Below are 27,923 nucleotides of genomic sequence, written 5' to 3' on the forward strand. Positions count from 1 at the left end.
TTTTAAATTTTCCTAAAAGGAAAACATTTGGGTTTTTGGAAAAAAACCCCCCAGTGGGGTTTGGAAAAAAAAAAAAAAAAAAAAAAAAAAAAAAAACACCCGATGCTGACTGTTGAGCATGGTGGAAGATCTCTAATGCTGTGGGCTTATTTCTCCTGGGAACATGATTAAAGCAAAATCAAAGCTTGTTTTTGTTGCTACATTTTCTTAAAGATAAATCTTAAAACCAGCCTGAACATTAAGTAAAGGTACTGCTAACAATCCACGGTAGGCTGTTTAATTTGTCAGACCATGTGAGCGCCACAGGTTCTTAAAATGGAGACGGCACATCGAAAACCACACAAATTTGTGCCTTTTTCCCTGATGAGACTGAAAGTTTTAGATATTTTCAGGGTGGTTAGAGGGGATCCACAGTCTCAGCTAAGTGACTGATGATCCAGGCTGTGTCTGTTGCCATGGTCTTTAGATGTATAAATAACTCTTTAGAAGACTGGCTGGCATCAATGTCCCCCCCTCAGGAAACCAGACTCTCCTCATGAAAAGGTTCAGACTGAGTTCACTCCCGGCTTTCCTCTTTTAATGAGACAGAAGGCACAAGGTTGACTTGTCTCCATCATCATCATCATCTCTCTATGCTGGTTAGATAAATTAGCAGCTAATCCCTTTTTTGTCCAGTCTAATTGACGCTTGCTCATCTAAACTCGAGATAGAGGGAGGGAAGGGAAAAGTTAAATCCTAATAGAGGTTTGGAGACGGAGGGAATGACCAAACCAGAGAGCTCTAAAACTTTTAAGTCCTAACGCGCAGGTTTCTGCGTTCACACAAAGTGAACAGGTGGGTGTATTCCCCAGTCAGAAGCAGCTCTACTGCAAACTGACTTCTGGCCTTTTTCTAAATAGCAGCAAGTCAGCAGGTTCCTGGCCTTTCCTCTATGTTTGCAGTCCTTTACATAATATAATGCAGCTGTGTGCATTTGAGCAAATAAGTTGCTTCATGTATTTATACTGGTACTCCTACAATAAATTTAGCAGACTAGAAACATGGTTGTCACTAATAAGCTGATGATCAATTTAATAACTACATTTTTCAGTCAAGAATTACGGCTCCCTGGGAAAAGTCTAAGCACAGTAGAAACACCAAAGCTTAAAATATGAGTTAAGTGATAAAGTCATCTTGTTTAATCTATTTTGATCCTCTTTTCATCTTTAAGCATGTTTCTTTTTTTACACACAATCAGGCTGAGGATTAAGTTTTTTATGTACTGAAGAGACGAGTTGCTCCATTTCCATTTTTATAACTACCATCTCTATCTTCTCAGCCACAGTTTATCCTACACCAAAAAGGGACAGATAAGAAGCAAAACTTTCCACTTTATAGTTTTTTTTTTTATTGACAAATCACTCTGTGAATCTGGTTACAGTTTACATTACTAAGAGTAGAATCTAAAATCTAATTATGAAAGTCAATTTATTTTACAACTTTTACGATAAAAGGGTTGCAATATTTCGCTGTTTTACCAGAGTGGTCATTTTAGCCTCATTTGACTGCAGTGGGGCAACTTTTACTTTCAGGAATGTTTTTCTCCTGTCCAGCTAGTTGTTCTACTTTTTGGGGCTTGTCCACTCTGTGCTTCCTACTGGGCCACCTTGTTTCTGCACAGAGACGTGTGACACTGTTGAAATGTTATCTGGTTAAAAAACGGACAAGAAAATAGCAGGGTAGGAATCCCTCTTAGAACATGGATGCTGTTCCTTCCAGCCCATCGCCTCTCCCCGATTATCAACACAGCCATCCGGCTCTCCTGATTGAAGCGCCAGTGTCACAGTCTCTGGCAGAAATAGATTGCACTGCTGCGTACACTATATCATATCCCACACTCTCCCTGCACTCATGTTTTCTGACTGCTGGGTTCAGATTCCTGCTGGTTATTTATTTGTTACGGACTTTTCTTATTTAGGTCTTAGAAACTCAACATTACAGCCACAGAGGCCGTCTGTGTGAATGAGAGCTTCTTTTATTTGCTGAGGTTTGTGGTCTTGCGACATGGTCTGTGTGTCCACACTGCAGCAATAAGACCTGTAAACTTTGGAATAAGAGGCCAAAAAAGTTTATATCTCTCAATCTAAGCTTGTTGAGGTTAAAAAAACTTGCTAATGTCACACTAGCTACGGCCAAAAATGTTTAATGTTTAGTTTATAACAGAGCAGTCCAATGCTTTGCCTGAAATCGGCAAAGGTGCTTTATTATTCAATGCAATGGATTATTGCAGGGGACTCCAAATGGTGGACTGCAGCAACATCTGGACACAAATTTAGTCTTAAACTGAGCCAGGCTGTTGAGAAGCTTTTACTCACTTTTCTTTTTAAAAGATTTCTTTTTTTCTTCCTAGCCTTCTAGTAATCAATTTTATGAAACACCTTTTTTAACCTTTACGGTACAGATAATACAACAGAGCTCTGGAGGTTTCCTGTCTCCCCGAAGAAAGAAGATTCGGTCAGGAGAGATTTAAGCCAAGCATAAGAAAAAAATAACATATGTTAGTTTAGCATATTTCTGTATAACTGTCTCGTAATAGAGAAAAGAGAAGGACAGGGGAAGCAACATCGTTCAGACAGCTTGAGCAGCTTGTACAGGAAGAGTGGGCCAAACCAGCTGTTAGAAAACACTGACGTCTCGTAGTGAAGTTCAGACCTCGCTTGTTGGCAGCGGCTGTTGCATAGGTGCAACAACTAAATACAAAATTAAGGCTACCATCTTTGTTGTTGTCTGTGGCATTTATGATTTTTTTTTTTAATTTTTATTTCAGGTAGTTCTGTTTTCCCCCCAAAGTTGCCAGTAAATTTATAGCAGCAAACTCAATTTTTTGTTTTCCAGTTTATTGTAATATTTGAAGGAGGTCTCTTCTACTTGATTGGTGGAGTTTATTTGAGACGACACAGATCTGTTTACATCATGAACTTTGCTGAACGAGAGTTAAAAACACTGCAACGCATTACAGTTTCCTTTTGGAAATTTTGAGTGCATTGGACTCGTGGTCAGCTTCTCTGGAGTCATGTTTAACTCTGCATGTGAACAATATGCTCTTCAATTTCCACACACTGAGCTGGAAGTGATGCATCTCAGCATGTAACGCTGAGACTAATGAAGTATATGGGTGATAAAAGTTAATTAGCAATGCTTTCTGCCATTCACCGAGATTGAGAGTTAAGTGTTAGTGAGCTAATCGAAATGATTGTTCACCCTGGAATAACATTTTCATTCATTAGCATGCATACCACCACTTGTATCCCTGAATGGCCCCAAAACAGGAGCCGATTTCTGGGCACTAGTACTCAACATTATCCCTCTCATTAAAACATAATTTAAAAAAACTTCATAATATGTTTAGAAAACATGGATATTTCACTTGATACAGCGGAGGAAAACATGCTGTAAACAGGAAACTGTTACACCAGAGTGAATCACTATGTAGTTTTCTTTTTTTAGGTTAGTCTGGTTAGAAGTGTGCAATTAGACGATCAGGGCCCAGCAGTGCAATCCCCTGCAGGTCAAAGTTCAAAGAGGACGCATGTCCCTCCCCCTTACCCTCCATTTCCACACTGATTGGCTCTGAGTCAGGTGACCCTTGTTCCCCCACAGGGGGAAGGCGATCAGGACCTGTACCTCTTTCAGAGTCACCTGCCTCCTTTGGGAATGCCGCCCCATGATGGGTGGTGCTGGCGCTTGTGGGTGTGGTCTTCCCTGTGGTTGTAGCGAAGGGGGAGGAAGAGGAGGAGGAAGGGAGGGCAACAGAGCGAGTGATTAGTGAAATGTGACACAGCGTGGAGAATAAACTTTAGAGAAATGAGGATGAGTCCTGAGTGGAAAAAGAAACCTTCACCCTGTAACGATGAGCAACATGATGATCACACAGAGCAGAAGTTAATGAGATCAGATCATAAGTTTCCTCCTTACCTTCATGGGATATTTCTATATTTTCGAACAGATAAAGCTCTGCAGATGCATGAAGAACAAATCCTCTATGACCAGTTGTTTCTTTAATACAGGAGACACTCTGGCAGGTGGTCTAATATTAGTACAGGGGCATATGTATGAGTTTCAGACTCGTTCAAGTAAAATAATAAGCAGCTGTTACAGACATCAGCTCAGCATTCAAAGCAAATTGTCCCTTTCAGAAAGCTGATAGGAGCACCAATAAACCACTTTAGATGTGGGCTCAAGAGGAGTAGTAGTAGCAAATATTCCAGATGGAACTCAAAGATTTTTCTTTTCCAAGTATACATCCTTTATGGTTACAGATATACATCCTATATAAACCAATTTAGATTTTTTTTACATTTTGCAATGTAGAAAGCTGGGGAAATGGCCCCCGTACAATATTTAATAAGGGTGTTAAATTTGTGTGCAACAAAGGCATCTGTGAATGAAGGAGAAGAGAAGAACAAAGTTTACTGTCTCACCCGACCCACTAAAGGAGCTCAGAGAACACGGCTGAAAGGTGAGATGTTGTCAAATTCTGGTCTACCAGATATATCCTGAAGTATATCAAGGTAATGTTGCATGTGGTCTCAAGTATCAAAAAAATGCACCCAGACAACACATTTTTTTTGTTTATTTCTTGTCTGCATTAAAGAGTAGCTAAATGTTTTTATCCAGATAAGGTGTATAAATTGATCAGAGTGTTATGTTTATGCTCCTGTCGAAATGGTGACATCTTTATGTAAACTAGTTTAATTCTCCAGTATCTTGGTTCATCGCAGCCTGACGTTCAGGTATAAAGCCACATCACTCTGTCACATGCCTCCATGGCGAGTTGGAATATGGAGTTGCAAGTATTCAATAGAATTTTTCAAGTTAGAATTTTATTACTCGTGAGTTAGCATGTTATTTAGCATAATATGTTGAGTTGGTGTCTTGAACCAGCGGCGTCAACTGAGGCTTCATACATCCTCCCTCAACCTGCCGTGACAATCCTCCATTTCAAAAACCTGATCTGTGGCTAAACTCCCAATGTCGCTCTGGACACTCTCCATGTTTCAATATGTCAAATTAGGCTACGCCGTCCCTCGTTCATACCCCCTCGGCTCATTCACACACGTAGCCACGCCCCTTAGTGTATCTTGGCTCCACCCACGTTGGTGGAACCTTTCAGAATCTGTCAGCCATGGTTTTAAATCAGGTTTACTTCTACTTTAAATCAAGTTATCTCTGTTGCTCTGTGATACCGGCCTGTAACAATATGTCGCAATTTTAACCACCTACCTTCTTTCACATAACTGTATTAACCCATTCTGTCTTTACATGGTTTGCCCACCAATATAAACTCATGCCTTTCCTTGCACCGACTGCAAAACATTTTTCTCTACTTGATGGGACTTGAAAAATCTGCTCTGATATCTGGCATGTTGAAAGACATCACATCAGCAGAAGAAAGATAATGTTGCCCAGGTAACGTCATAGACAAGAAGAGCTCGGCATAAAAGGAATCCATTTAAGAGTTACCATCCAAGCTTATTCCCAACTGTCACATTGGAGCAGACAAGCACACGAATAAGACATATGCCAAGAAACATGCTGGGCATTATCTGCCACAGGCCTTGTATTATTAACCAAATTAATTTCAATGACACACTTCACGTCTTGACTGAACCGAAAGCTTTCTGTTGTCTTTAAACTGCAGTGAGCAGCATGTTGCTTTTGGCTTGGCCCTAAAGTACTAATAAGCCAGCAGTAACGTCAGCATTCTGCAGCACTGACACTCAGGCTGGAGGGAAAGTGATTGTTTTCTTCCTCGCTGTGAGCCAGTTGACAGTGTTCACTCTGAATGAGGTGCCCCGTCACTTCACCATCTGTGCTGGGCAAATTAAAAACTCACACCACAGGGTGTTTGGCCCCGGCAGCGCCACTACCTCATCATGTTTATAGTCTATCAGAAGTAAATTTTACAAAAGTAAAATCTTATAAGTCCTATTTTTTTTCCCCAAGTATCATGAGAAACAAGATCAGAAAGTTCATTTACACAATCTTTTCTGCCTGCTGTGATTGTGTAGGTGGCAGAAGCATAAAAGAAAGACATGAATCCTGTATGCGGTTTTTTTCTTTAAAGGAAACTGAATCCCTTGTGATAACAGCTTTGTTCGACATATGGAGCATTTTATTGTCTCGAAAAGCCAATAATTGATCTTTAGTGGCGAGACTTAAAAGGCTTTTTGTGTGAATCAGTGCGAAAAAAAAAGAAAAAAAAAAACCACAAAACAATTAGACAACATTTGAGGATCAGGCTGCATGTTGAGCATTTCAAACAGTGCTGTGAAGCATCTTGGTGGTGAGAACCCAGCAGGATTAAGCTGTAGGGTTGCTCATCAAATCTTGCTATCGAGTGAGAGGCAATTCCTCCAGTTGGGAGGCTTACTGAGGGGCTGCAGTGGTCCAGAGCGAAGGCTTTGGCAAGAACAAGGCCTCTTTTCAGACAACGAAACGGAGATGAACACGGTTCATCTGAGCTATGATGTCTGTTATCCTCTAACATGATAGGCTAATCTAATCAGCTGCAGGGATGAGGATTATATGCCATTTAAAAATAAAACTTAAAAATCCCTGAAAAATGATGCATTGGGAGCTTTGAATGTAAATATAAAGGCAAATGTTGCATTGTGAGAGCATCCGATGGCGCTGCCTCCGTCTCATGAGATATCGCCAGCCTCGCTGCATTTTGCTTTCCATTCCGACTTTGCCAAGAGCTGCTCAGCCTGGCTGGCAGGAGAAGTAATGGGACGTGACAGGGATGATGATCTTTCTTGATACAGGGCATTAGGCAGCTTGGCCAGCAGAGCTCCTGGTCCATCAGAGGAGTGATGCCCCACACAATGGCTTCAATGTTTAAACTGTCAAACTGGTAGAGAGGGAGAAGAGGCTCCGGCCATTTAGCTGCCTCACTGGAATATTCTGAAACCTCCCACATTGTTAACTTTAAATATGCTTATATTCTTGATATGAAAGAGAAAAAACTCATCCACTTATAGAGAGGAAGTAGGTTTGAAGTTTTTCCAAGAGCACATCGGCTCTGAGGATTAATCTCAGAGCTGATCATGATCATAAACATTTTTGTTTGTTTGTGTTTTGGTGGTTTAGCTAAAATGTCAAATTGTTTGGAATCTAGAAACAAGTCCAAATTTAAAAGAAATCAGTAAGAGTCATCACATTTCCGAATCAGTCTCACACAAAGGGAAGCCTTGACATTAGTTCTGAAAGTGTGTAAGCTTTTTTTTTTTAAAGCTGTTTAGTCAGGATATTTTACTGAATCAAGTATTTTTCCTTCTTGAATCAAAATCAAGGAGCTTCTGAAACTAAATGTAAGTTTAGTTTCGTTTTAGAATAAGTTTAGTTTTAGAATAAGCCCAAAAAATATTTTTAATTGGCTTTGAGGTTTTTGTATGTAATCACTCCAGCAATAGTTCTCAAGAAAATAATGCTTGAATTATGAGAGTCTCACTTCATATTTTCCAAAATGGTCATAAAAATATCATCCGACTGTCAGAGAGAAAAAAAAAAAAAAGCAGCAAAAATATATTCAAATAATAAAGTTAAATAAAACTCTGATGATCTGGATCTGCTAAATCAGCAGAAGCAGGTAAACAAAAAAATAGAAAAAAATAAGTCCACTGACCAAAAGCTGAATCTAGTGCTGGGTTGTGCCTGCGTGTGGTCGCCAAGACATCTGTAGAGAAAGAAATACAAGTTATTATAACAAAGTATGATACGTTACTGTAGGTTGTTCCAACTTATATTACTACAGCATGTTAATAAGCAATTTTTTTACAACATTCAAAATGGTCAAGGAGGTTTGACACAAAGGCTAAAAGCACAGATGGCAAATTCAGTCGACAAAACTGCTTTTCAAACATCAACTTAAGTGATACTTGAGTTGAGCTAAAGAAAATCTATGAAGAACTTTGATAGTAAAGCGGCCCGATATGGTAATCGGCATATGCTGTGTATTAGCTGCAGCTTTTCCATTCATCCATGAGAAGGAGATGGCAAGCAGCAGTTGTTTGAAGAATACTAGCATCGTTTGGAGAGTTAAGTCGAAATTAAGCAGCTGTGCCTGGAAAACACACCAAAAATAATGTGACATCCTTTTGGTGTGTTTGGGGCAGTTGCAGTGAGACTCATGAAACATAAAACACAACTTCAGACTTCAGAGCCTCAGTATGATCAACTCACTGTGATCAATGCACAGATACAGATACTTGGGATTTTGAGCAATTTCTTTGAAATTCGCTGAGGTGTCACCATAAAAGGCACCAGTGACTTCCAAAGTGGAGGACTCCTTTTGCTACTTTAACGATAATCAGACAAAAGCCTGCTGTGCATTAAGACTGAAATGGACTCCATCTCACCGTGACAGGTATCAGGATGCTGAGGGTAGCCGTTCTCCACGTCCTGTTCAAACCCGCCTCTGAACATAAACAAACACACACAAACAGCAACAAAGAAACTTGTCAGTAAATTTACATCAATCCATTTCACTGACATGTCATTCCCAAACAAAGCACCTCTTTACAAAATTGATTTCACTCTGAGGACTGATTGGAGATCGGGAGGTAAGTGCACGACGCTACAATTTAATCTGTTTTGTGTCTGGCGAAGGTCAGCGCGTTTCTGTTGTTGGGACAAAGGGGCATGAAGAACCGAGGGGGAAATCTGCTATTAAATTTGCCATCAAGGCTTCAATGCCACCGTACCATTTAGCAGATTATACAAGTTTATTTTTGAGTTTTCTTGGGCGACTTCTTCCTTGCACCCCGGTTAGTTATTTCCCAGTTTACTTGTGCGCAGCACTTTTTGTAGCTCCATCAAGGCTACCACTGGTAAAATTGGTACCTACAGTTTCTCTGCTCTGCAATGACAGTTTCAGTGTGTGATTGTGGAGTGTCAGAGAAAAATAGTGCAGAGACAAGTGTGTTGATCCAGAGCTGCTGACAGAAAAACCTGTCATTTACCGATGATATTTATGGAGACGATCTTCCTTCTGCTGAACCTCCTGCTGTTAATGGCATCAAGAGATTATACAGAGAGTCGTATATATATCTACAGGAAACAAACGCGCAGACATGGGAGGATTACTGTCACAACCTCTTTAGTAGTTTGTTTACCATGGATTTTGACATGAAGAAATTGATAATATTTGGATACTCAAGTGTTGAGCATTAAATTATTGACAAAACAATGCACTACTTCTCAGTGACTGAAGAAAAATAAAATATGAATATTTTCTCTATAAGACATTCAATAGTTATTGCATGTTTATTCTTTTATGAAATACATAAAAAAACCAAAGTAAAATAAAATAACTGGTTTTTAGTCAACTTGATTAGAGAAAGCATAAAAAATAAAAACAAAAATGTATTCAGTGGTTGTCAGGGATATCTATTTGCTTAACATGCAAATAGATTAAAATGCATCAAATAAATAAATATGAATGCCTGCCTAATTAATCTTAGCCGCTTATTCTTTGGATTAAATCTTATTAACACCCAGAAACTGAGATACACTTCAATGAAGTGTTCTACTGCAAATGAAAAAAAAAAAAAAACTTTCACTGAAAAATTCTTGCCACTTTTATGCTGATGTAGCCAAATCCACCTCCCTAATTCACCTTCTGAACCGTTTCAAACTGCACAGAAAACCTGACAGCCAACTTTCTGCTGCGATGATTAAAACGAGTCTACAATTTTTACGCTGTTCTTCCTCATATAAAACCCTCAATCTTTCCCTTTCACATCCGTTAGAAATGGGCGGCTCATCCAGACTCATCCGCTCGATGGTTGAGTAATAAGATTGAGTCGAGAGCCTTTAACCGTGGTGAGCTTCCCACCAATGCCAGTTATCCTCCCACATGGTGCATTGAACCAAAATAAAACAAACACAGAACTATAAACAGCACAAGCTCAAGTGTAATGATCCAGTATCCACTTTGTATAAGCATTCATGCACTCCTCTCCCCCTATAACAAACCAATTAGTATGTGCATTGCAGTATGGGAGAAAAGAGGTTTCTAAATTACTTGAAGAAACACTCAAAATTAAAAAAAAGTAGAAAAAAACAATAATGGAGAAGGAAAAACAAACACCAGGCTGCATCTTAAAGACAGGTGAAGAGATGTGAGCACTCTGATCCATTACTGCAACAAACACACCTTGTAATGCACTACAAAAATAAAATCCTTTAAATTAGCCTTGTGCTAAATATGAACATGGTTTAGGCCATGCTAATTTTACATTTAAGTGTAAAGTGTTGCAAAAGAATGAAAAACAAAATGTCCACAACTCAAACCTGTTTAAAATCAAGATAAAAACATGTCGACCTCAGCATGAAGGCTGGGAACCTAATTTGACTAAATGTAGTGTATTGATGTTTGTAAAGGAAAAGCTGTGATGGCTAGTGGGAAAGCATGTTCCCTTTATGTTTCAGAAAAACAAGACTGGATAGTAGTAATTGGCTCTCATAAGCAGAAAGCAGCTGAACACAAACATGATTAATTTGTTTTAATTCAATCAACTTTCTAAACAAGAAACCAGCTACGTCCCTTTTGTTTTCCCACTCTTTAGCTGGTCCTCTGCAGGTAGCACTGCCATCAACATCATCTAACAATATTGGGCAGTATTTCCACATGGCATGTTGGTTTTCCTCGGGGTTCATTATTTGGATTCTGGCTGACAATAAAAGAGTGTCGCACTCAGAGAGACCCTATTGATTTTACTCGACAGATCAGACATAAAACAAGCTGTTGGCTGGCAGCCTTTAACTTTAATGAATGCACTCTTACACAACAAGCCAAACTCTCATCCAGATAAGGTGAGTCTCTGCCAAATAATTTAACAACTACAGGATTCAGAGATATATGGAGCGACATATGGAAGATATTAGACAATGTGTAGCCAACTGTATTGAAAAATATGTGATAAAGACACAAGAGCTACCATGCTTGTCTTTATTACAATATTAGAAATATCACTGGCAAAGTGAATACATTTGTAATTTGGAGACAGTCATAAAAGTAGGAACATATTTTATTATATATTACTATATGTCTCATATAGAGAGAAATTCTGGGACAGCTGGAGAAGCAGCTATGTTGCTTTCAGTCATGTCCAAAAATCTGGTGCAATTCTGCCTGATAACTTGTTAAAATGTCACAAACATCCCATCATAGATGCTTACATCTGTATGCCACTAGAGTAGAAACATAAGCAAATAAGTATGAGTAAATACTGTACATGTCAATTTAATTAAAAGAGTTAAAGTAAATATATGATGGAATATTAATTCCTCAAAGAGTTGTTTAGTTTGTCAGAAAAAAAAAATCAGATTAAAGCAATCAGAAAATTTGATTTCATACAACCTATAGTCTTGAATCACGAACATGACAAAACTGTAAGCAGCTGCTGTAGAGGAAGCTGGATTTCCAGATGGAACATGTTGACTCTTTATTTTAGCTGCTTCAACAGACTTCGGCAAGCACCAATCAACGTCCTCCTTTATACTTTTGAGGTTTCTGTTCATTTATATTTGACTATTTGAGCAACATGAAGGTAGCCATCTTACCCACGATTTTCAATTTTCACCAGTCTAGTTAATTTTGTGAAAATGACCAAGGATAAAATTGTCCCAGAGCAATTTAGTTAGGAAACTAAATCAATCAACTGTCGTGGATGTAATGCGAGATGCACCAATCTAAGCAGCTTTTTGTTTAAAAAGATTTTTCCACCTGCACACCACAGGTGATTTGCTTCCCCTTTCCTGGATCTGTTTCCATCCTTCTGCCTCAGCAGCCTTTTGTTTCAGCACAATCCTTTGGCGACAGGGATTTTGTCGAATGCATTATGGATGACACAAGACTAAACATCCAGAGAAAGGAAAAAAGCAGAGAGGTTCAGCCACAGTCTTTTCATGTAAAATCTTTCTGTTCTTTCTTCTTTATCATTTTGAGCCACCACAAATCAGCCATTAAAATGTATGCCTCCTCTGAATAGGAAAGGAGGAAAGGAATAAAAAAAGGACTGATGGTCCATGAAAAGAGTGAGTACCAGGAGGTAGATGACTTTGAGATTCTTCAAATCCAACTGTGGACTCTGCTGCTGCCTGATTCACATCAGCTCATCGTTCTCTTCTTTCATTGCTACTCTTATCATTCTTTATAAGGCTCCTTCCTTTTTTCCCCTTTTCCAAGCTATGCCTTGATAAAAATAAGCTATATTCCTTCATGCAAGTCTAAAATCTAAGTGCCACATTCAGCTGTAGCAGATTGTTTTTTTTTCCCTCTCAAATTTAAAAACCCAAATAAAAAAGTAGACTTCTTTTCCTCCCTTTCATTATTCTTAAATATTATCTGTAAAATAAAATCTTTACCTCTTCTGCTCAACTCCTTTACTCAGACCTCAGATTCTTTTTCCCCATTGTGATGTTTTCTTTCTGTGCATACAGCTCTCTCTCTCTCTCTCTCTCTCTCTCTCTCTCTCTCTCTCTAGCTTTCTGGTAGGAATCTGATACTGTTGTTGGGTTTGGACAAGATTTTTTTGGCTGATCTCTCCAAGGTTCTGGTCCACTGGTTTCCAGCGTGGCTTTGTCCTGCACACTAAAAGCGGCTCATAAATCAAACTTCGGCAAGTAACTCTGCGGGCCCTGCTAGCGTGAAGCCACATCGGCACTTCCGCTGCTGCATCTGTAGAGCACATCTTGCTGCACTTCAGAGAATCCAGCAACAATTACAGAAATCTTCATTTGAGTTAGAAAAGTCTTTAAAAGCAAATAAATGAAAAAAACAAAAAAAAAAAACAAATTAGCTTCACCAAAGTTTAAGATGCTTCTTTACATTCAGTTTATTTAATTTCAATGACCCATCTTAAAAGATCACATTAGTTATTTCAGCCTGTAGTTGCCCAGATTTGACACTAAATAAATAGGCTTTGTTACGTTAATGTGTTAAAGCTCACACCTGTTTTAACACAGTTTGAACATCTGGGGGCGCTCATCAAATAGTGCTTAGTGGGATATTTGTCAACATTTATCAACTTATCAAGGATTGTTTAGTGTGTACTGAACTGCAACTAGTTGATGAAATTACATCTGAAATCAAAGATATAAAATATAAGTTATTAGTTTGACTTTTTTTCCCCAATTTAATGGCTGTTTGTACTTGCCTCATCTGCCTCAGCTCCTCATCCTGCTGATTAAAACAAGTAGGAGGGTTTTTAATCTCCTTCATGTCATCATTAGCAGCCTTTCTTTCATTAGCTTCAGATCAGAGGAAAATCTACATATGTTTTCTTTCAAAAAGCTATGAAAAAGACACTTCTATTTATGGACAAATGAATGTCCTTGACTGGCATTTTCTTCACTGTGAATGAAGGTTAGTACAAATACCCGATTACAGCATTATTAATAACACAAAGCATACAAATTATAGATGTTGCGTTTGTTGGACTTGTGAGACTGCAAATCATGGCTGGTGCACAAAAAGGGGGTTGGAAAAATGAAAACAAAATGGGTATGAGAGGCAAGTTTTGCAAGATCACATTAGTATGATATTTTGTGTCACCTGCCACATATAAAATTTATACCTTCAACAAGTCAGATATGCTGCCTTACAGGCCAGTATGGGTGGTATATTAAAAAAAAACTAACAAGTGAATGAATGAAAGAAACATGCATCAGAAGTTGACCAATAAAGTTATCAAATACTCAGAGTATTTTTTTTACTCCCATGTACAACAATAACAGCAAACAGATATATTCCAATGGGTAAATATCAGAGTGCACAGACAAAACATGTGGGGAAAAAAATCCATTAGTCCCTTTCCATGTGAGGGACTAATGGAAAGAGAAAGTAATATGTCTGAGTGACCAAGCAGAAGATATGCAATAATTCCAGGTCGGCACATTTTCAGCCTTCAAGATAATCTATTGGAAAGCGGCTGGCGGTGGATGTGGCGCTCTCCTTCTCTGGCTCTGTGTGTGACGGTGATGCATGCAGAGTCATGTCAGACGGCAGCAACAGTTTACAACCACTACACATAGCAAGGAAGACAGGAAAAACACCCAGTGTGGTGATTTAGCAGCAGGTTGTACATCAACCACACAGGCACACACAGTCCTTGATGATCAGGACAAGAAAATAGCACTTTTAACTGCCCCCTTCCCCCTGCCCTTTATTGCATCCATCTGTCGACCCAACCACCCATCCGTCTTCCATCCATATTTTCTTAGACAAGGCAGCACACTGCTGTGAAACTGAAACACATGCAGACGAAACCCACTTCTTATTTTATGGGATGGGTTTTAAACCAACGGAAAGAGAGGAGTTGAGGTTTGGAGTAATTAACCTGTTCCTTGCTCATGGAAGTCTAATTAAAATTTTACAGCAACTTAGTCCTCTGACATGCAGCAGTGGTGTGAAGTGGATGCCAATCAAAAATTATGACACCGTCTTTAATCAATTAATTTTAAGCTTTGTCATAGCGGGTACCTTTCAAAAATGACCAACAGTGTGACTAATTGAACTCTTTACATGTGAACAACAAACTGCACCATAACCTGAAAGATGCAACAAAACAACCATGATAATGATGTCTGGTCTAACTAAGTGGAAGAAAGAAATTCAACTGACATCCTCCAATGTGTTCAACACAGCCTGCATACTGATGCAACACAAGAATAGTTAAAGCTCTCAGATATAAGTCATTATAAGATACCCTTAAACCAATGTTACATCACATTTTTTATGTCACATTTCCATATTTTCCAAAGAGCTGCACAGTGGCGTTTGTTAGCGCAGTTGCCTTGCGGCAACAATGACATGGGTTCAAATCCCAGCCAGGGTCTCCCTGAATGGAGTTGGCGTGCTCTCAATGGATGGATTATATCCTCCCGCAAAACCTGGGTTAATTAGTCTCTAAAAGGCCTCTAGGTAAAAGTGTGTGTCTGTGTGCATGGTTGTGTTGCCCAGTGATAGACTGGTGACCTGCTCAGGTCCACGATGTATGCCCTGTCAACAGTTAGTGCTTGGTTTTTAGATAAAATATGAAACCAAAGTAATTACATGAAGAAATATTTGGCTCTAAATAATGTTTTTTTTCCTCTCCTAATGCTCATCAACATTTTTAATGTGAAAACAATGAATAGAAATGTGATGCACCTGGCATTAAAGGTATAAATAGCACAAAAAGCTCCCTACAAATGTCATTTGAAATGCTTCACTTTGTTGTGCTAATCTAACATCAGAGCTAACTCATTACCTTTGCCCTTCAGCTGCTCCACCTGCTCAGATGTTTAGAAGCTTGTTTATAAGTGGATCTATAAAAAACAGCAACATGTGCGCTGCATCCTCCCCCTTGGACAGAATTCACACACCGCAGCCGGTTGTCAACAAACAAGAATGATGCACAATATGAGTCAACCAACTATCAAAGTAGAAAGCAGTGATCAAATATTCATCATGTTGATGTTGCCCACTTGTCCAATTCTAGATTAGCTATTGATTATTTAGAGGATGTCCTCAGACCAGATTAAATGGGCATCTGTGCAACTCATTGGATGAGTTAGAGGAGATGTGAAATTTATTGGTTCTCCATTTGCTTGGCTGCACATTATTGACAAAGTTGCAAATCTGCCCTTTGATGCTTCAAGTTACAAAACTTATAATGTCTTTATATGGCCGCTCATGCTACCAGACCAAGCAAACACCTCTGAGACTGATCTCACCGCTTATTAACACTCGGACCAAAAAATAATTAACAGCTGCAACATCCTGCTCGGAGCAAATCTGAAAACTTTTGATCTTCAGACATTTATTATTAAAGACAATAAATCATGTCAGGCAGAAAATTACTGATGCAACATTAACAGGAAAAGAAACGCTCGAGTGTTACATTTTCAAACTCCTGTTAATCCAAATGTCTTAAAAAAGAATGGAGACAAAGAGGTACTGTCAAAAAGAATTTGTTAGTCACACTCAGCATGATTTCATTTTTGCTCTCCAGTTTTAATTGGAATTTTTAATTAAGTTCTATAAATGCTAACTTTATGTACTGACATACAGCAAGAGTTGCATCACGATCTTTGATGAGGTTCCCAGGTAAAGCTTTGGAAGAGAAACTGACACAGCATCACTGGTCCTTCATCTTACCAAGCAGCTGCCACTGGGCGGTTTTCTATATATTTATCAAATATTTACTTAAAAAAACTGACTCGAAGAGATAAAAAGCATCTTCTTTATGTGAATGGCATGTTCTTTTGTATTCCCTCTCTTAAACAGTGGATCATAAGAGGAATGGACCATGGTGTTCCATCATGACTTTCCCAAGGAAACCAATAATTAATGGATTAAGACATAAAGTTTAACATTATTTTTGCAAAGTCGTCTTTATGTACACACACACATTATACATAACTGAAAAGCTAAGATTCTTGAGACTATAATGATGTATGCTAATCAAGGATACAATATTAACTATAGACACTGCAAATGCTTTTGTCAAAGCACTCAGAAAAGCAAAATAATGCCCAACTAACCATTTGAAATTTCATATCATTGAAAGAAGAGAGGCATTGTGAATTAAAAAGGCATTTTACATCCACAAGGGTCTAATTAATTAATTAATTCTAATTATTCATAATTAGTACATTAACATACTCCAATTAAACAGTTATTCCACAACAAGACTTATGTCCACAATTCAACATAATCTGCCAATTTAAACCTTCAAAATTTCCTTCAGATGCGACTTTTCCACAGAATTCTATTCATAACCACTGTTAGCATTTTTTTTCCTTTTTATAAGCATTTTTTCAAACAACAAACAATTTTTTAAGCAACAAATAATTGCATTTCAGTTTTGAAATATTACATTTTTCACTTTATTTGAGCCTGGATCTAAACGTGTAGTGTCGTCTCAATGCCTGTTGTAAGCACTAACCAGAACACATTTATTTTGAAAAATAAGCAAAGAAACTGTCACTTTCCATACATTGTCAGGATTAAAGCTAATTGGATTAATTAAAACATATCCAAATAATTGTAAAATTTTCAAAATACATCTACTTTGGAACGAAAGACACTGGGACTTTCATTATTTCCTTTAAAAACAGACTCCATTAGCTGGAGACTCTTGTGATAACTGCATTAGCACTGCTGTGCATCACATACGGGTAAATGTCTTTGACAGGCTTTGACATGCACTTTAAAGTAATTCAGTCATGACAGCTAAGAAAGTCAATCATCACCTGATGATTGCATTGCCCTCCCAGGTTACAAGTATGAAACAGATATTAGCACTAACTGTGTGCTTGTGTGTGTGTGACTTACTTGAATCCAGGTGAGACTGTGACACAGCTGTCTGACTTGAGCCAAATGCAGTAAGGGTCCCGTGAAGACAAACAGCTTCTGCATAACAGACACAGGGAGACAGTTTGTTAGTGGAAGAAGGAAATGAGGAGACCATGAAGTGTGAAGAACACCGAGTTCACTGGATGTTAGTCTGGTAATGAGACACTAGCCTGCCACCAAGCCAACCAAACAACACCTACCACCCTCTTCAGCTCTGCCTTAACAAAGGCTGGAAAAAACAGGATCCGTGTGCAGCCTGGCACAAACGATGCGCCTAAAATTATAGTGTCCTTCTAACCAACCAAACAATTCAACACTTTAATTGCTGCGTTATTTTTCTTTAATTAGTGATGAATATAAAAACAAAAACAAAAAAACAAGCAGATGTGATGATCATAAATTATCTGTTTATTAACTAATGAACACGGAGAAACTTGATAATTATGACACAGTTATCCTTTTATAGCTGGATGAGTAGTCTGCAGTTTCAGGTAGGCATTTTCAAAATCTTGTGAAACTAGCAACATTTAATAACATTATGTGACTTTTCTAAACTCTTCTTTGGAACAATTTAAGAACTTTTTGTGTGAAACTTTAAATCTGTTGCTGCTGTTACACCTGAATTTTCCCAGTGTGGGACAATAAAGTCTGTTTCTGTTCAATTCTAATATAAAACATATAAAAGGAGCTTCATCCAAATATATAGTGCATCTACTTTACAGTACATAATGTACTTTTCAATGGGCCAGCATTTGTATATTAAAATGCTTAAAATGCTTTTATATTTTTTAACATTTTAATATTATTATTAAAAAAAGATGAATTTTGAGTTTTCATTGCTCAACTCAAGACATTTCATTCTTACATCTGTTTAAAACAACTTGTGTTGGCCGTGTGCTGCATAAAAGACCAAGCCGTTATCAAAATTAACCAAAACAAAATGTAAATAAACCATCCTGTGTGTAATAAATCTATACACTTTAAGTTAAAGTAAATATGGGTGATAATTCCTTCATATTTATATAAAAATACTACTTCCACTGGCAGATTTTTTGACATACAGTATGTCTTGTAATAAGATAAATAATCCGCTAATTTCAATAGTGGATTTTTTAAACGTCAATATTAATTATTGAATTAAAAAAAGCTACTATATCTTACTGGAAAGTTACATGTAAGTTAGATTTGTAATATTTCAAGTGTACAAAGACATTTGCACTAGAAACTAGACAAGGGAAAAGTGGCAAGATTTTGTGTTTTTGCAGCGTAGTGGCTTGTCAAGATTCTCCATTTTCAATGGAAAATTCTCCATTGAAAATGGAGAATTGAATTAGACACATGCCAGTCTCTAATTCACAGACACTGGAATGTGTCTGTGAATTAGAAATTCACAGACACATGCCAGAATTAATTTCCAAGTTTAATTAACCTGCTGATTCACATTTTTATTGATTCTTATTTGCTTTCTATTGCAGCGAAAAAATAAAAAAAAGTTGTTGCACTATTGTTAATGTTATAGCACATGTTCGAGGCGGAACTGCTGGTCATATGGCTAATCAAAATCTGAATGGTCATATTAGGGTGGATCACACGCTTTATCATCAGCCTACAGTCAGAGGATTGTTCAATCAGGTGATCCTGTCTGCTGCTCTGTCTATCCGCTCTGTGATTCAGGGAATAACATCAAGACTCGGACATGTTTGCTTCCTGTCCTTAATGTCACCAGCATTAACCACAATCAATAGCCATTAGTCACAATCCCCACAGTAAAGACTTGTGCAGAATCACGACATTTAGAGCTTTTCTTCGACTTTCAGACCCATAATTAATTTTTGTTGATTAAAACTTTATTCTAATCAGTAGAATTGTATTTTCCAGCTTGATTTTTAAAGATATTGTTTTATTTTTCTCTCAACTCAAGCTCCATGGATCCTGCGGCCTTCCTCCTACCACCATGAAACTCCACAACAACACTGGGTGACAGCGAGCGCGTGAGCAATATTTTTCACAGCTGCACAAGTTATTGTCTGCAAGAGTGTGGCATTCACCCAGCAGCGACAACATAATGAGCATAAAGTACACAGTGACAAAAGAACGGCGGCAAACAATAAAACGCTTACGTGCTTCCTTCTGTGTCAAACCCAAACCTCGGAGGCAGTCAAGTTTAAATAAGTTTTAATGAGGGGGGCCCGTTTCGAGAGTCTGAAATGATTTATGAACAGTTGAACTGACGGTGCACTGTGTGTGCATCTTTATCCCCAGCCTGTAAAATCTGGAGAGGAATCCCACTGAGAACACATCAGTGTGTCAGCGCAGAGCAGGAGGAAATCAAGAGAGGAACTATTATTCCCCTGCTGTGCCCAGAGCTGGAAGCTAAAAATAAAGTGAATTAAAGACAGGAAGATTTTGGACAATGCTCTTTTTTTCATCTGCCAGATATTTGAATGAAATAAACAAAAAGTATAGCACCACACAAAATATTTCAAGCATTTATTTAAAAAAGGAGCATCCCTCCAGTTTAGTTGGGATGATCTTGGAATGACTGCCAGCTGCTATACTGGTATAAACAAATCAAAATGAGTTGTTTTGACTTGATTTAGAAGTTTTCATGATGGATTTTAAAGCAAGAAGTATGGGAAATGATAGGAAGATCTTTAATTAGACGGAGGTAGATTAACATGTCCATAGAGTCAATAAATTTTAAAAGTTGACTGAATATGACATTTAAAATTGCTTTTCTTCAGTCACTCAATTCACTTATCAAACACATTATGCTGATTAAATTATAGATATAATATCTTCAAGCCTTCATTTCTGTTAATTATGACGATTTCCCTCCTAGAGCTAATGAAACGTGACAACAAAGATTAGACATCAGACCAACAAAAAATAATTTTAACTCAGAAATATAGGCTTAATGAAAACTGTGCTTAATACATGCCTAGAGGTTGTTATTTTCAAAAGACTCTTCATTCTGACAAACGAGTTTCATCAGAGCACATATTCTAATTTGGAGTAAAATCCTGGCTTGGGGACGTTCTGATGGAGTTTGCATGTTCTGCTCATGCATGATTGAGTTCTCTCTGGGTACTCTAGACTCTTACAGTCTAATATAATGGATGTCAGACAAATTGGTTACCCTAAATTGCCCTTTGGTGTGTGTGTGTGCGTGTGCATGGTTGTTTGTCCTATGTGTCTCTGTGTTGTTGGACTGGTGACCAGGGTCTCTGGCCCAATGACCACTGCAGACAGACAGAAGCCCCCCATGACCCTGCAAGGATAACTTGATATATGACTGAAGGATAAGGTTACCCTACATGAGTTATTTCATAACCTTTGACTGAACACGTTATAAATAGATCACCTCCAAGTAAGGCAACATCAAAAGAAATATTTACCATATAACTCAGTGTTTAATAGTGTTACAAAGGTAGAAAGAATACAGATATTTTTTTATAGAATTGACTTTCTTCTGTAAATTTAACTAACTTTTCAAAATTGAGTGTTCTCAAAAGTGAATCAAAGTAGAATTTTTTAAAGTTTAATACAAAAAGAAGAGGCTTTCTTTGAATCAAACAGTTCACAGATTAAGGACCTCTGGTTACTGAAAATCTAAATTGACTCTCCTCACTGTGTGCGACTGCTAATATGTGGCACCGCATACTAAAGTGCTACTTCAATAAATTATTCATATGCTCGCCATAAGGTATATATGCAGATTTCTCTCCGTTCTGCCGCTCTGTCCTCCATCAGAGACATTCATTTACAACGATCTGACAGAATTAAACGACAACCCTGAAGCAACCTGCCTGAAAAGGCCAGTTGGAAAAGAAGAACAGTGAAATCATTTTTGTTGGGTTTTTTCTTTCTTAGCTGTTGTACAGTATGTGCAGTTCTTGAACCCAACAGATTTATGTTTGTCCCATGCCGCTCCTTAAAACAAAACACCTTTCTGGGCCTTGCTGTCATGAACACACAAATGTGCGTGTGTGTTTGTGCAGACTGAAACTATAGGGAACATCGGATTCAGCTGTCGAGGGTCTCTATATTCATGTTGCCAAAAATCTTTGGAATAACAGAATTCAGATTTACTGGAACCTGATTCATCTATTAGACACTGCTCAGGAAAAACATTGTAGTACAGAAACAATTTTAACCCTGCATGTGCTTTTACGATTTTATTATAAGTATTTTAATTCCTACCTGAACTTAATTTGATGCCTTTTCCAATTTGTCTAGAAAAAAATATAAATAAATAAATAATAATAATAAAATCTGGCATACAATTTTCTGTCAGTACGACAGAATAGTATGCCAGGGTATCAGGATTTTTAAAAAAATCAAATTTCCTCTGTAGCCCATTTAGTATTCAATATCTGTTAAATATGAATCTATGGAAAGAAGGAAGGAGGGAAGACAGGACAGAAGAACAGAAAACTCTTTCATGCCTCATTTAAATTAATTTTTTTCCACACAGCAAAGGAACCCCAAATGGGCCTATTTGTTCTAATATCCTCAGTTTGTATGTTCCCATCTTTAATGGCAGTAATTATGCAATTTTCCCTGATAGAGGAGCTGTTCAGCCACTGAGTGAAATTGTTTGCTACCTCTAAATGAAGTGTTTTGGGACCATTTATGAAAATGTTGGCCAAACAAAGCAAATTGGAAAAGAGACTCAGTTGCAAAAGAAAATGTGGATATTGTTTTTTATTTTTTGATCTTACAGCTGCCCCTTTGGTCTGAAGTTTTAGTTTGTAGGCACAAAGTAAGCCTGGATTGTGGAAAAAAAAAGTCAATTTCATCACAGGGTCATTTCTTGTCATTTTTCCCTTGATTGTGGAAACACCTTCTTAGATGTTTCATCCCTTATTATAACACAGTTCTGACTGATCTATAAGTTTTATCTGCAACAAACTTCCAGAAAACTGAAAAAAACTGCTCAAACACTGAGAGCCTTTAAATCAAGACTAAAAACAATTTCTTTAGAGTTGCCTTTGATTAATAATTAGAGATCATAGATTAAATGTAGTAACTTAATATTTTTTTTCTTATTCTTTTTCATGGAAAGCACTTTGAACTGGTCTTTTGTTGAAATATGCTATAAAAATAAAGTTGACTTTCCTAAAATATAGAACTTTCTGTTACTCTATGTAAGCTTTATTAGTAAAACTCTATGTTTAGATCAACAGGTCTAATGTCTTTGTGGAGGATGAATCATGATTTGGCAATGATTAGATGCATTACAAGAAAAATAGATTACATTTCTCTGATTCTATTCAAAAAAAGATAAGTTGTGCACTAAATCTCAGCATAATAGCCTGACCTCATCTCAATGGATCTTTTTAAGAAAGGAAATGTTGTGACCGCTTATCCACATTTATCAATCAGCTGCCTATGGAAAGATAAGCAGTAGATATTTTCTACTGGAGAAAGTTCGTTGAGTTCATATCAAACAGGAAATATAGCTGAAAGGACTTCTGGAGCTTCTAAGACTTCCAGGGTTCGGGGCCTCTTCTCCTCTTATTGTATTTTTTTTTATTAAAATTCCCCATTTCATACAGTTCCCTGCTGCTGCTTGAAATGGAAGCTTTTTTTTTTTTTCTGAAACCTAATATTGGCAGTAAGACCCCGGGTGGAAAAAAAAACAAACAAACCTGATAATACTGCCTACAGTGAGGGGGAGAAAGAGAAACAAGCCAAGATTGAGAAAAAAATTGGAGGTAGAAAATAGAGAGAGAGAGAGAGAGAGAGAGAAGTGACGTACATCTGATCTGAAGAGAAACGGATTCATTGGTGTGTTTCAGGAGGATATGGTGGCAGAAATCTGACCTCCTGGCTGCTGCTGATGTGGCTTTTGGGGGCCCCTAATCTAAACATGAAATATCTGTGGTTCTAGTCTCTAAAAGGGATCAGGGAACGTAGCCAGTCTGACAAAAACAGCTAGATCCCAGTTTCCTACCCTCCCCATTCCAGCTTTTCCTTCTCTCCTCTATCTTACAAAAGCCAATGCTGGCTACCAGCCAATCAGCTGGAACCAATTTCTGACTAAACAATGTTGAGAGCTTCTCCAGACCTTTGCAATGTGGGGTTTGCATGCTATGGGGGTATACACACTCCCAAAACAAGCTGAAGAAGAAACCCCTCCTCTGATTTTGATGGAGTAAAGTAAAGAGTGAGGGTTGCAAGAGGCCAACATTCCTCACAGCCCCAAAAATAGATCATGAAACTGGAAACCAACTACACTCGCTGGGGCAACACAGATTTTGGTAAAACAAAGGAGCTGGAGTCAAAGAAAGACACTACGATTCAGCTGTGTGCTGTGTTTTAATCAATGCTTTGTGCAAGTTTTTATTTTAAACAGTTTAAAATGTATAATAATAATGTTTCTGAGGTGGAAAAAAGTACGATTAAAACCATAACTTCTGTCCAAATTGTCAATGTTCTTCAAAAAATATTTCAGAAAAGTATTGTTTATAAGACATATTTAATTAAATGTTCATCTTTTAATCACATATTCAATTTGTGACACCACATTATTTTTCACAATGATTTATTAACTACAGGCTGTTTGTGGGAAAAGTTAATCAGTTCAGCTCAAAAAATTAGTGTAAAGTTTCTTTTCCACCAAAAAAGTTTTGCAAATAGTCAAAAATGTATTTGAGATATAGCCAGATTTGTACAGAATTTGCTGTAATGATCCTAATAAACCCCATATGCATTAATAAATTTGTTAAGAAAAACAAAAAAAAAACGTGTGAATCCACTCATACAGTCAATGGAAACAACTAACCTTGTTAGAGAATGCAAGCTAATCTTCTGAATTGCTTCACCAACAAATTTAATTTAATATAATTTATTGCACACAAGTAGGAGGTTAAATACAGTGGTTAAAATAAGTACATAAGAAATCAAAGTTTTACTTAATAAATATATTATTTAAGCCTGAAATTCAAGCCAGGAGGAGGCAAAAACCCAAATAATCCAAACATACAATGAAATTATCGACAAATTGCTCCATAAATTAATGTGGAAGGAAGTTTTATGGTGCAGGAAATAAGCACCAATAAATCATCTGAAATTTGTCAGCGTTTTTAAAGCAATCCTGCTCCAGTTGTATGAAATCATTACCAGTCGGTTTGGCATCAAATGATGGTCAATAAAAATGTGTCGATTATCAAAGTGTTGCACTGGAAAGACAGGAAAACAAGGACAGCAATGACTGCAGCTTATTTTCTAAACTTGTTAACGTTCCTGTAAGTACTCCCTGATTCATAATTGGGAAGTGGAAAGAACATAAATTCACCATAAAGCAGCCATAGCCAGGTACCCTTTGTAAGATTTTCAACAGTGGATTCAAAAGAATAATTTAAAGAGGTTTCCAGCAGACCTGGAGTACTTGCAGAGAGCTTCAAAAAGAGAAGCAGGTACAGTTTCTCATAAAACCAGTAATTAATGCACTCAAATGATTTTATGTGCAATCACTGCATAAGACTCCACTACTAGAAAAAAGCATGTTGAATATCCTCCAAAACTTGATGTAAAATGTAAGAATTGCTTGACATAATGACTGACATAAATCTGATTGAAAGTCTAAAGACATGAAAATCAGAGAACATCGACTCAGAACCTACAGGATATGAAGACTTTCACTTGTGTGAAAGAATTGGTCAGAATCCCAGCTGAGCAAAGCACAGGGACACCTTGAAGTTACTATGAAAAGGCTTTATAGTAAGAACTTACTGTAAATGGGTTAAATCTTAGTCTTCATGTCATCTGGATTTTTTTTAACCATAACTTAATTTGTGAACAAACTTCTAATGATTTATTTGCAGGTGGTGATTATTAGATACAAATACATTTTCTATGAAAAGCGTCGATGTGTTCAATAGTTATTTTACCAGCTGTATATGGTAAAAGATTCTTGCTCGATGTTCTGAAACTTCCCTTGGTCTTTGCGACTCTCCAGTGCGTTGTGTAAAATGCAGCAGTAAGATTTCATACAAAGAAAATAGGAAATAATTTTGTATCTGTTCATCTCTCATATACCAGCAGGGGTTCTGTGTTGAAGCAGTAAGCACCGAAAGCTTCAGAGTTGGGGATGGGGATTTGCTGAGAAGAAATTTTCCTTGTAGAGAAACATCTTTCATGAGTTACAACATTTATTCAAAGACTGTTTGTTTACATGCTTTCCATGATTTTTCTTTCTGTATCTTCACAAACAGGAATCTAAAGTTTTGGTTCTATAGATTTGATATAAATGTTATTTTTTGAATGAAGAAAACCAAACAGGGATGGTGTGAACGAACCCCAAATCAACACAAATCTAACTTCTGATCTTTGCACCTCTAATATGGTGAATTCTCTGCATGACAGTAATACTTTAGGAATATTTCCAAGTTACTCACTTCTTGCAGTTTGTGTAGTCATGGCAGCGGCTGAGCGGGACTCGGATCACACAGCTGGAAAATGCCACAAAGAGAGCGTGATGATCCCGGTCCAGCTCCAGACCCAGAACCCTCCTGTCCTCCCCTCGCACGTTACACCTGAGAACATGAATCAAAGGAAAAAGGCTTAGAATGCATTTTCTCTACTATACAGCATGTCAGAAGTAAATTTAAGTTCATGTTGATGAGAATTTCAAGCTGTGACAAAAGATGAGAAAAAAAAATCCTCCAGCTGTATAAGACGATGCAAAGTGTTACAACAGACCAAGGAACGAGTGGGAGGCACTGATCAAGGCAGAACAAGGAGGAAGTGGGAGAAACAAAAGAAAAACAAATGAACATTGGTAGATAACACTGATTTAATGGATGTGTTCTCTAACTTGTTTGGGTTGTAGACGTCGATGTCTTCCAGTAGCTGGGAGTTGAAGGAAGCGTTGGCTCCTTCGGAGCTGGCCAGGATCTTCAGGACATGGCCGTTATCTGAGCCCAGGAACACCACCGTGTAGTTCTTATAGGGTCCAGCTGATGTGTCCACAGCTATCTGGGTCAACTTAAACCTTAATGGGATAAAAAAGAAAAAAAAAGCTATTAATACCATTTGTTGGGGAAATGTTGGTTTTCAGCAGTAAACAAAACAAAGAGTGGGCGACCACTGGGCTCATTGTGTAAATCCTCAGTGTGCAATCAATCAATTCATCTGCCAACACACCATCCCCTTCTTCCATCGCCTACTCCCTTTAATCCCTTCATCCTATTAATGCATCTATCCATCCACCCACGACTATTGAATCGATGCATCTTTCATGCTGTTCAGTCACTTTCCCACAGTCTGTCTAGTTTTCAGTCCCAGATTTCAACTTTCTCTTTGCGTGGCGTTGCTTGACATTCATGAGGTTGTCTGGTGGCTGCTGCCTCATTTGCAGCAAAGCTCTGCTTCATATTCACCGTGATCCTTGTGGTTCCACCAGGGATCTGACCAGTATCACCGTCTACTGCAGGCTCCACTGGAGCCGCTGGGACTCGCAGGCTTTGCTGAAGGGCACCTTGAGTCCACTGCCTGTTCATTCATTTTCTACGACTGCACTTTGACATCACGGCACGGGGATTTAAACAAACGGATTTCGACTAATAATATTTTTGGCATGACATTCCTTCCGGATCCTTTCCCCACGGACACCGGGAGCAGTTTCTGCACCCTCATTTGTCCCCGCGTCCGCCTCCCAGATGGTCCCACACAGGTTGCAGTGTTTACCCACACACACTTGACTGGCACATCCCTGTAAGGGTTCGGCAGTACGGCGTCATGCGTCTGTGGTGGGATTTCATTTATCTAGCAGGTCCCAGGGGAAAAAGCGCGGCAGATGTGATGTTTTTGGCGCCAGATGTGAAGCGGTACACGTTTCCCCAGTGTGGAGACACAGCAGTGTCTGGCTGGCTGTCAGCCTGGCTCTGCTTCAGGAAGCACAGAGGCAGCCCCTGTATGCTGTGTGTCTGCGTGTGTGTGTGTGTGTTTGAAGGCTGAATCTGTGTATCTGATGTGTGTGTACAACCCCTGTCTGAGGCCTAAAGCTGTGGTGAATGAAACACTTGTGGCACTTCATGATTCCATGTCCACCGTATCATCGTCTGCTATCAGTGGACTCTCAAATGTCACAACATGCGAAGCGCTCTCCCACACACCGACGGCTTCCTGCCTTTCGATGCACGCTGCTGTGGAGCGCCTGCAGGTCAGGGCTGCACTCAAAAAAAGACCCTCTCTCTGTGAGCCTCGCCTTTGATGTGGGCCAAGATCGACCGCTGAGTAAATTCAATGGGTTTTAATGAGGTACAAGGTTGAGCGTTCCACCTGAGCTCCCTCGTCTATACCAATCAAGAGTCCTGCGTGTGAAAACACCGCTGGTGTTGGACATTGTGTTGTTACAGAGAATAAATGCATACAGCTCATTAAAGAATTGACCACTGCTTCATAATCCTCAAACACTGAATATGGAAGGCAGTAGGTGCTGTTTTTAATTTGATTCAGCAAAAGGGACACTACATGCTGCTGCAAACTGTTGAAAAATAAAGTTTGAGCACCCCCAGAAAACTACAGT

General features: G+C 38.3%; 1 protein-coding gene across 3 annotated transcripts in view; it reads right to left on the reverse strand.

Annotated features, from left to right (window-relative positions):
• sema6cb (semaphorin 6Cb) overlaps positions 1-27,923 on the reverse strand; it is a 111,459-nt gene that overhangs the window by 17,420 nt on the left and 66,116 nt on the right. Inside the window, exons 14-19 of one of the 3 annotated variants that reach the window (XM_015054418.1) lie at positions 26,211-26,387; positions 25,792-25,929; positions 17,366-17,443; positions 8,400-8,458; positions 7,667-7,717; positions 3,664-3,741 (exon numbers count right to left, since the gene is read on the reverse strand). In XM_015054418.1, coding sequence (XP_014909904.1) covers positions 3,664-3,741; positions 7,667-7,717; positions 8,400-8,458; positions 17,366-17,443; positions 25,792-25,929; positions 26,211-26,387 — 581 coding nt within the window. Of the gene's footprint in view, positions 1-3,585; positions 3,742-7,666; positions 7,718-8,399; positions 8,459-17,365; positions 17,444-25,791; positions 25,930-26,210; positions 26,388-27,923 lie in introns of all 3 variants that reach the window. The other 2 variants (XM_015054417.1, XM_015054419.1) reach the window with 2 other exon arrangements.

The sequence above is a fragment of the Poecilia latipinna genome, unplaced genomic scaffold (genome assembly GCF_001443285.1).
Source record: "Poecilia latipinna isolate Pla-1442-1.1 unplaced genomic scaffold, P_latipinna-1.0 Scaffold1250, whole genome shotgun sequence".
NCBI lineage: Eukaryota > Metazoa > Chordata > Actinopteri > Cyprinodontiformes > Poeciliidae > Poecilia > Poecilia latipinna.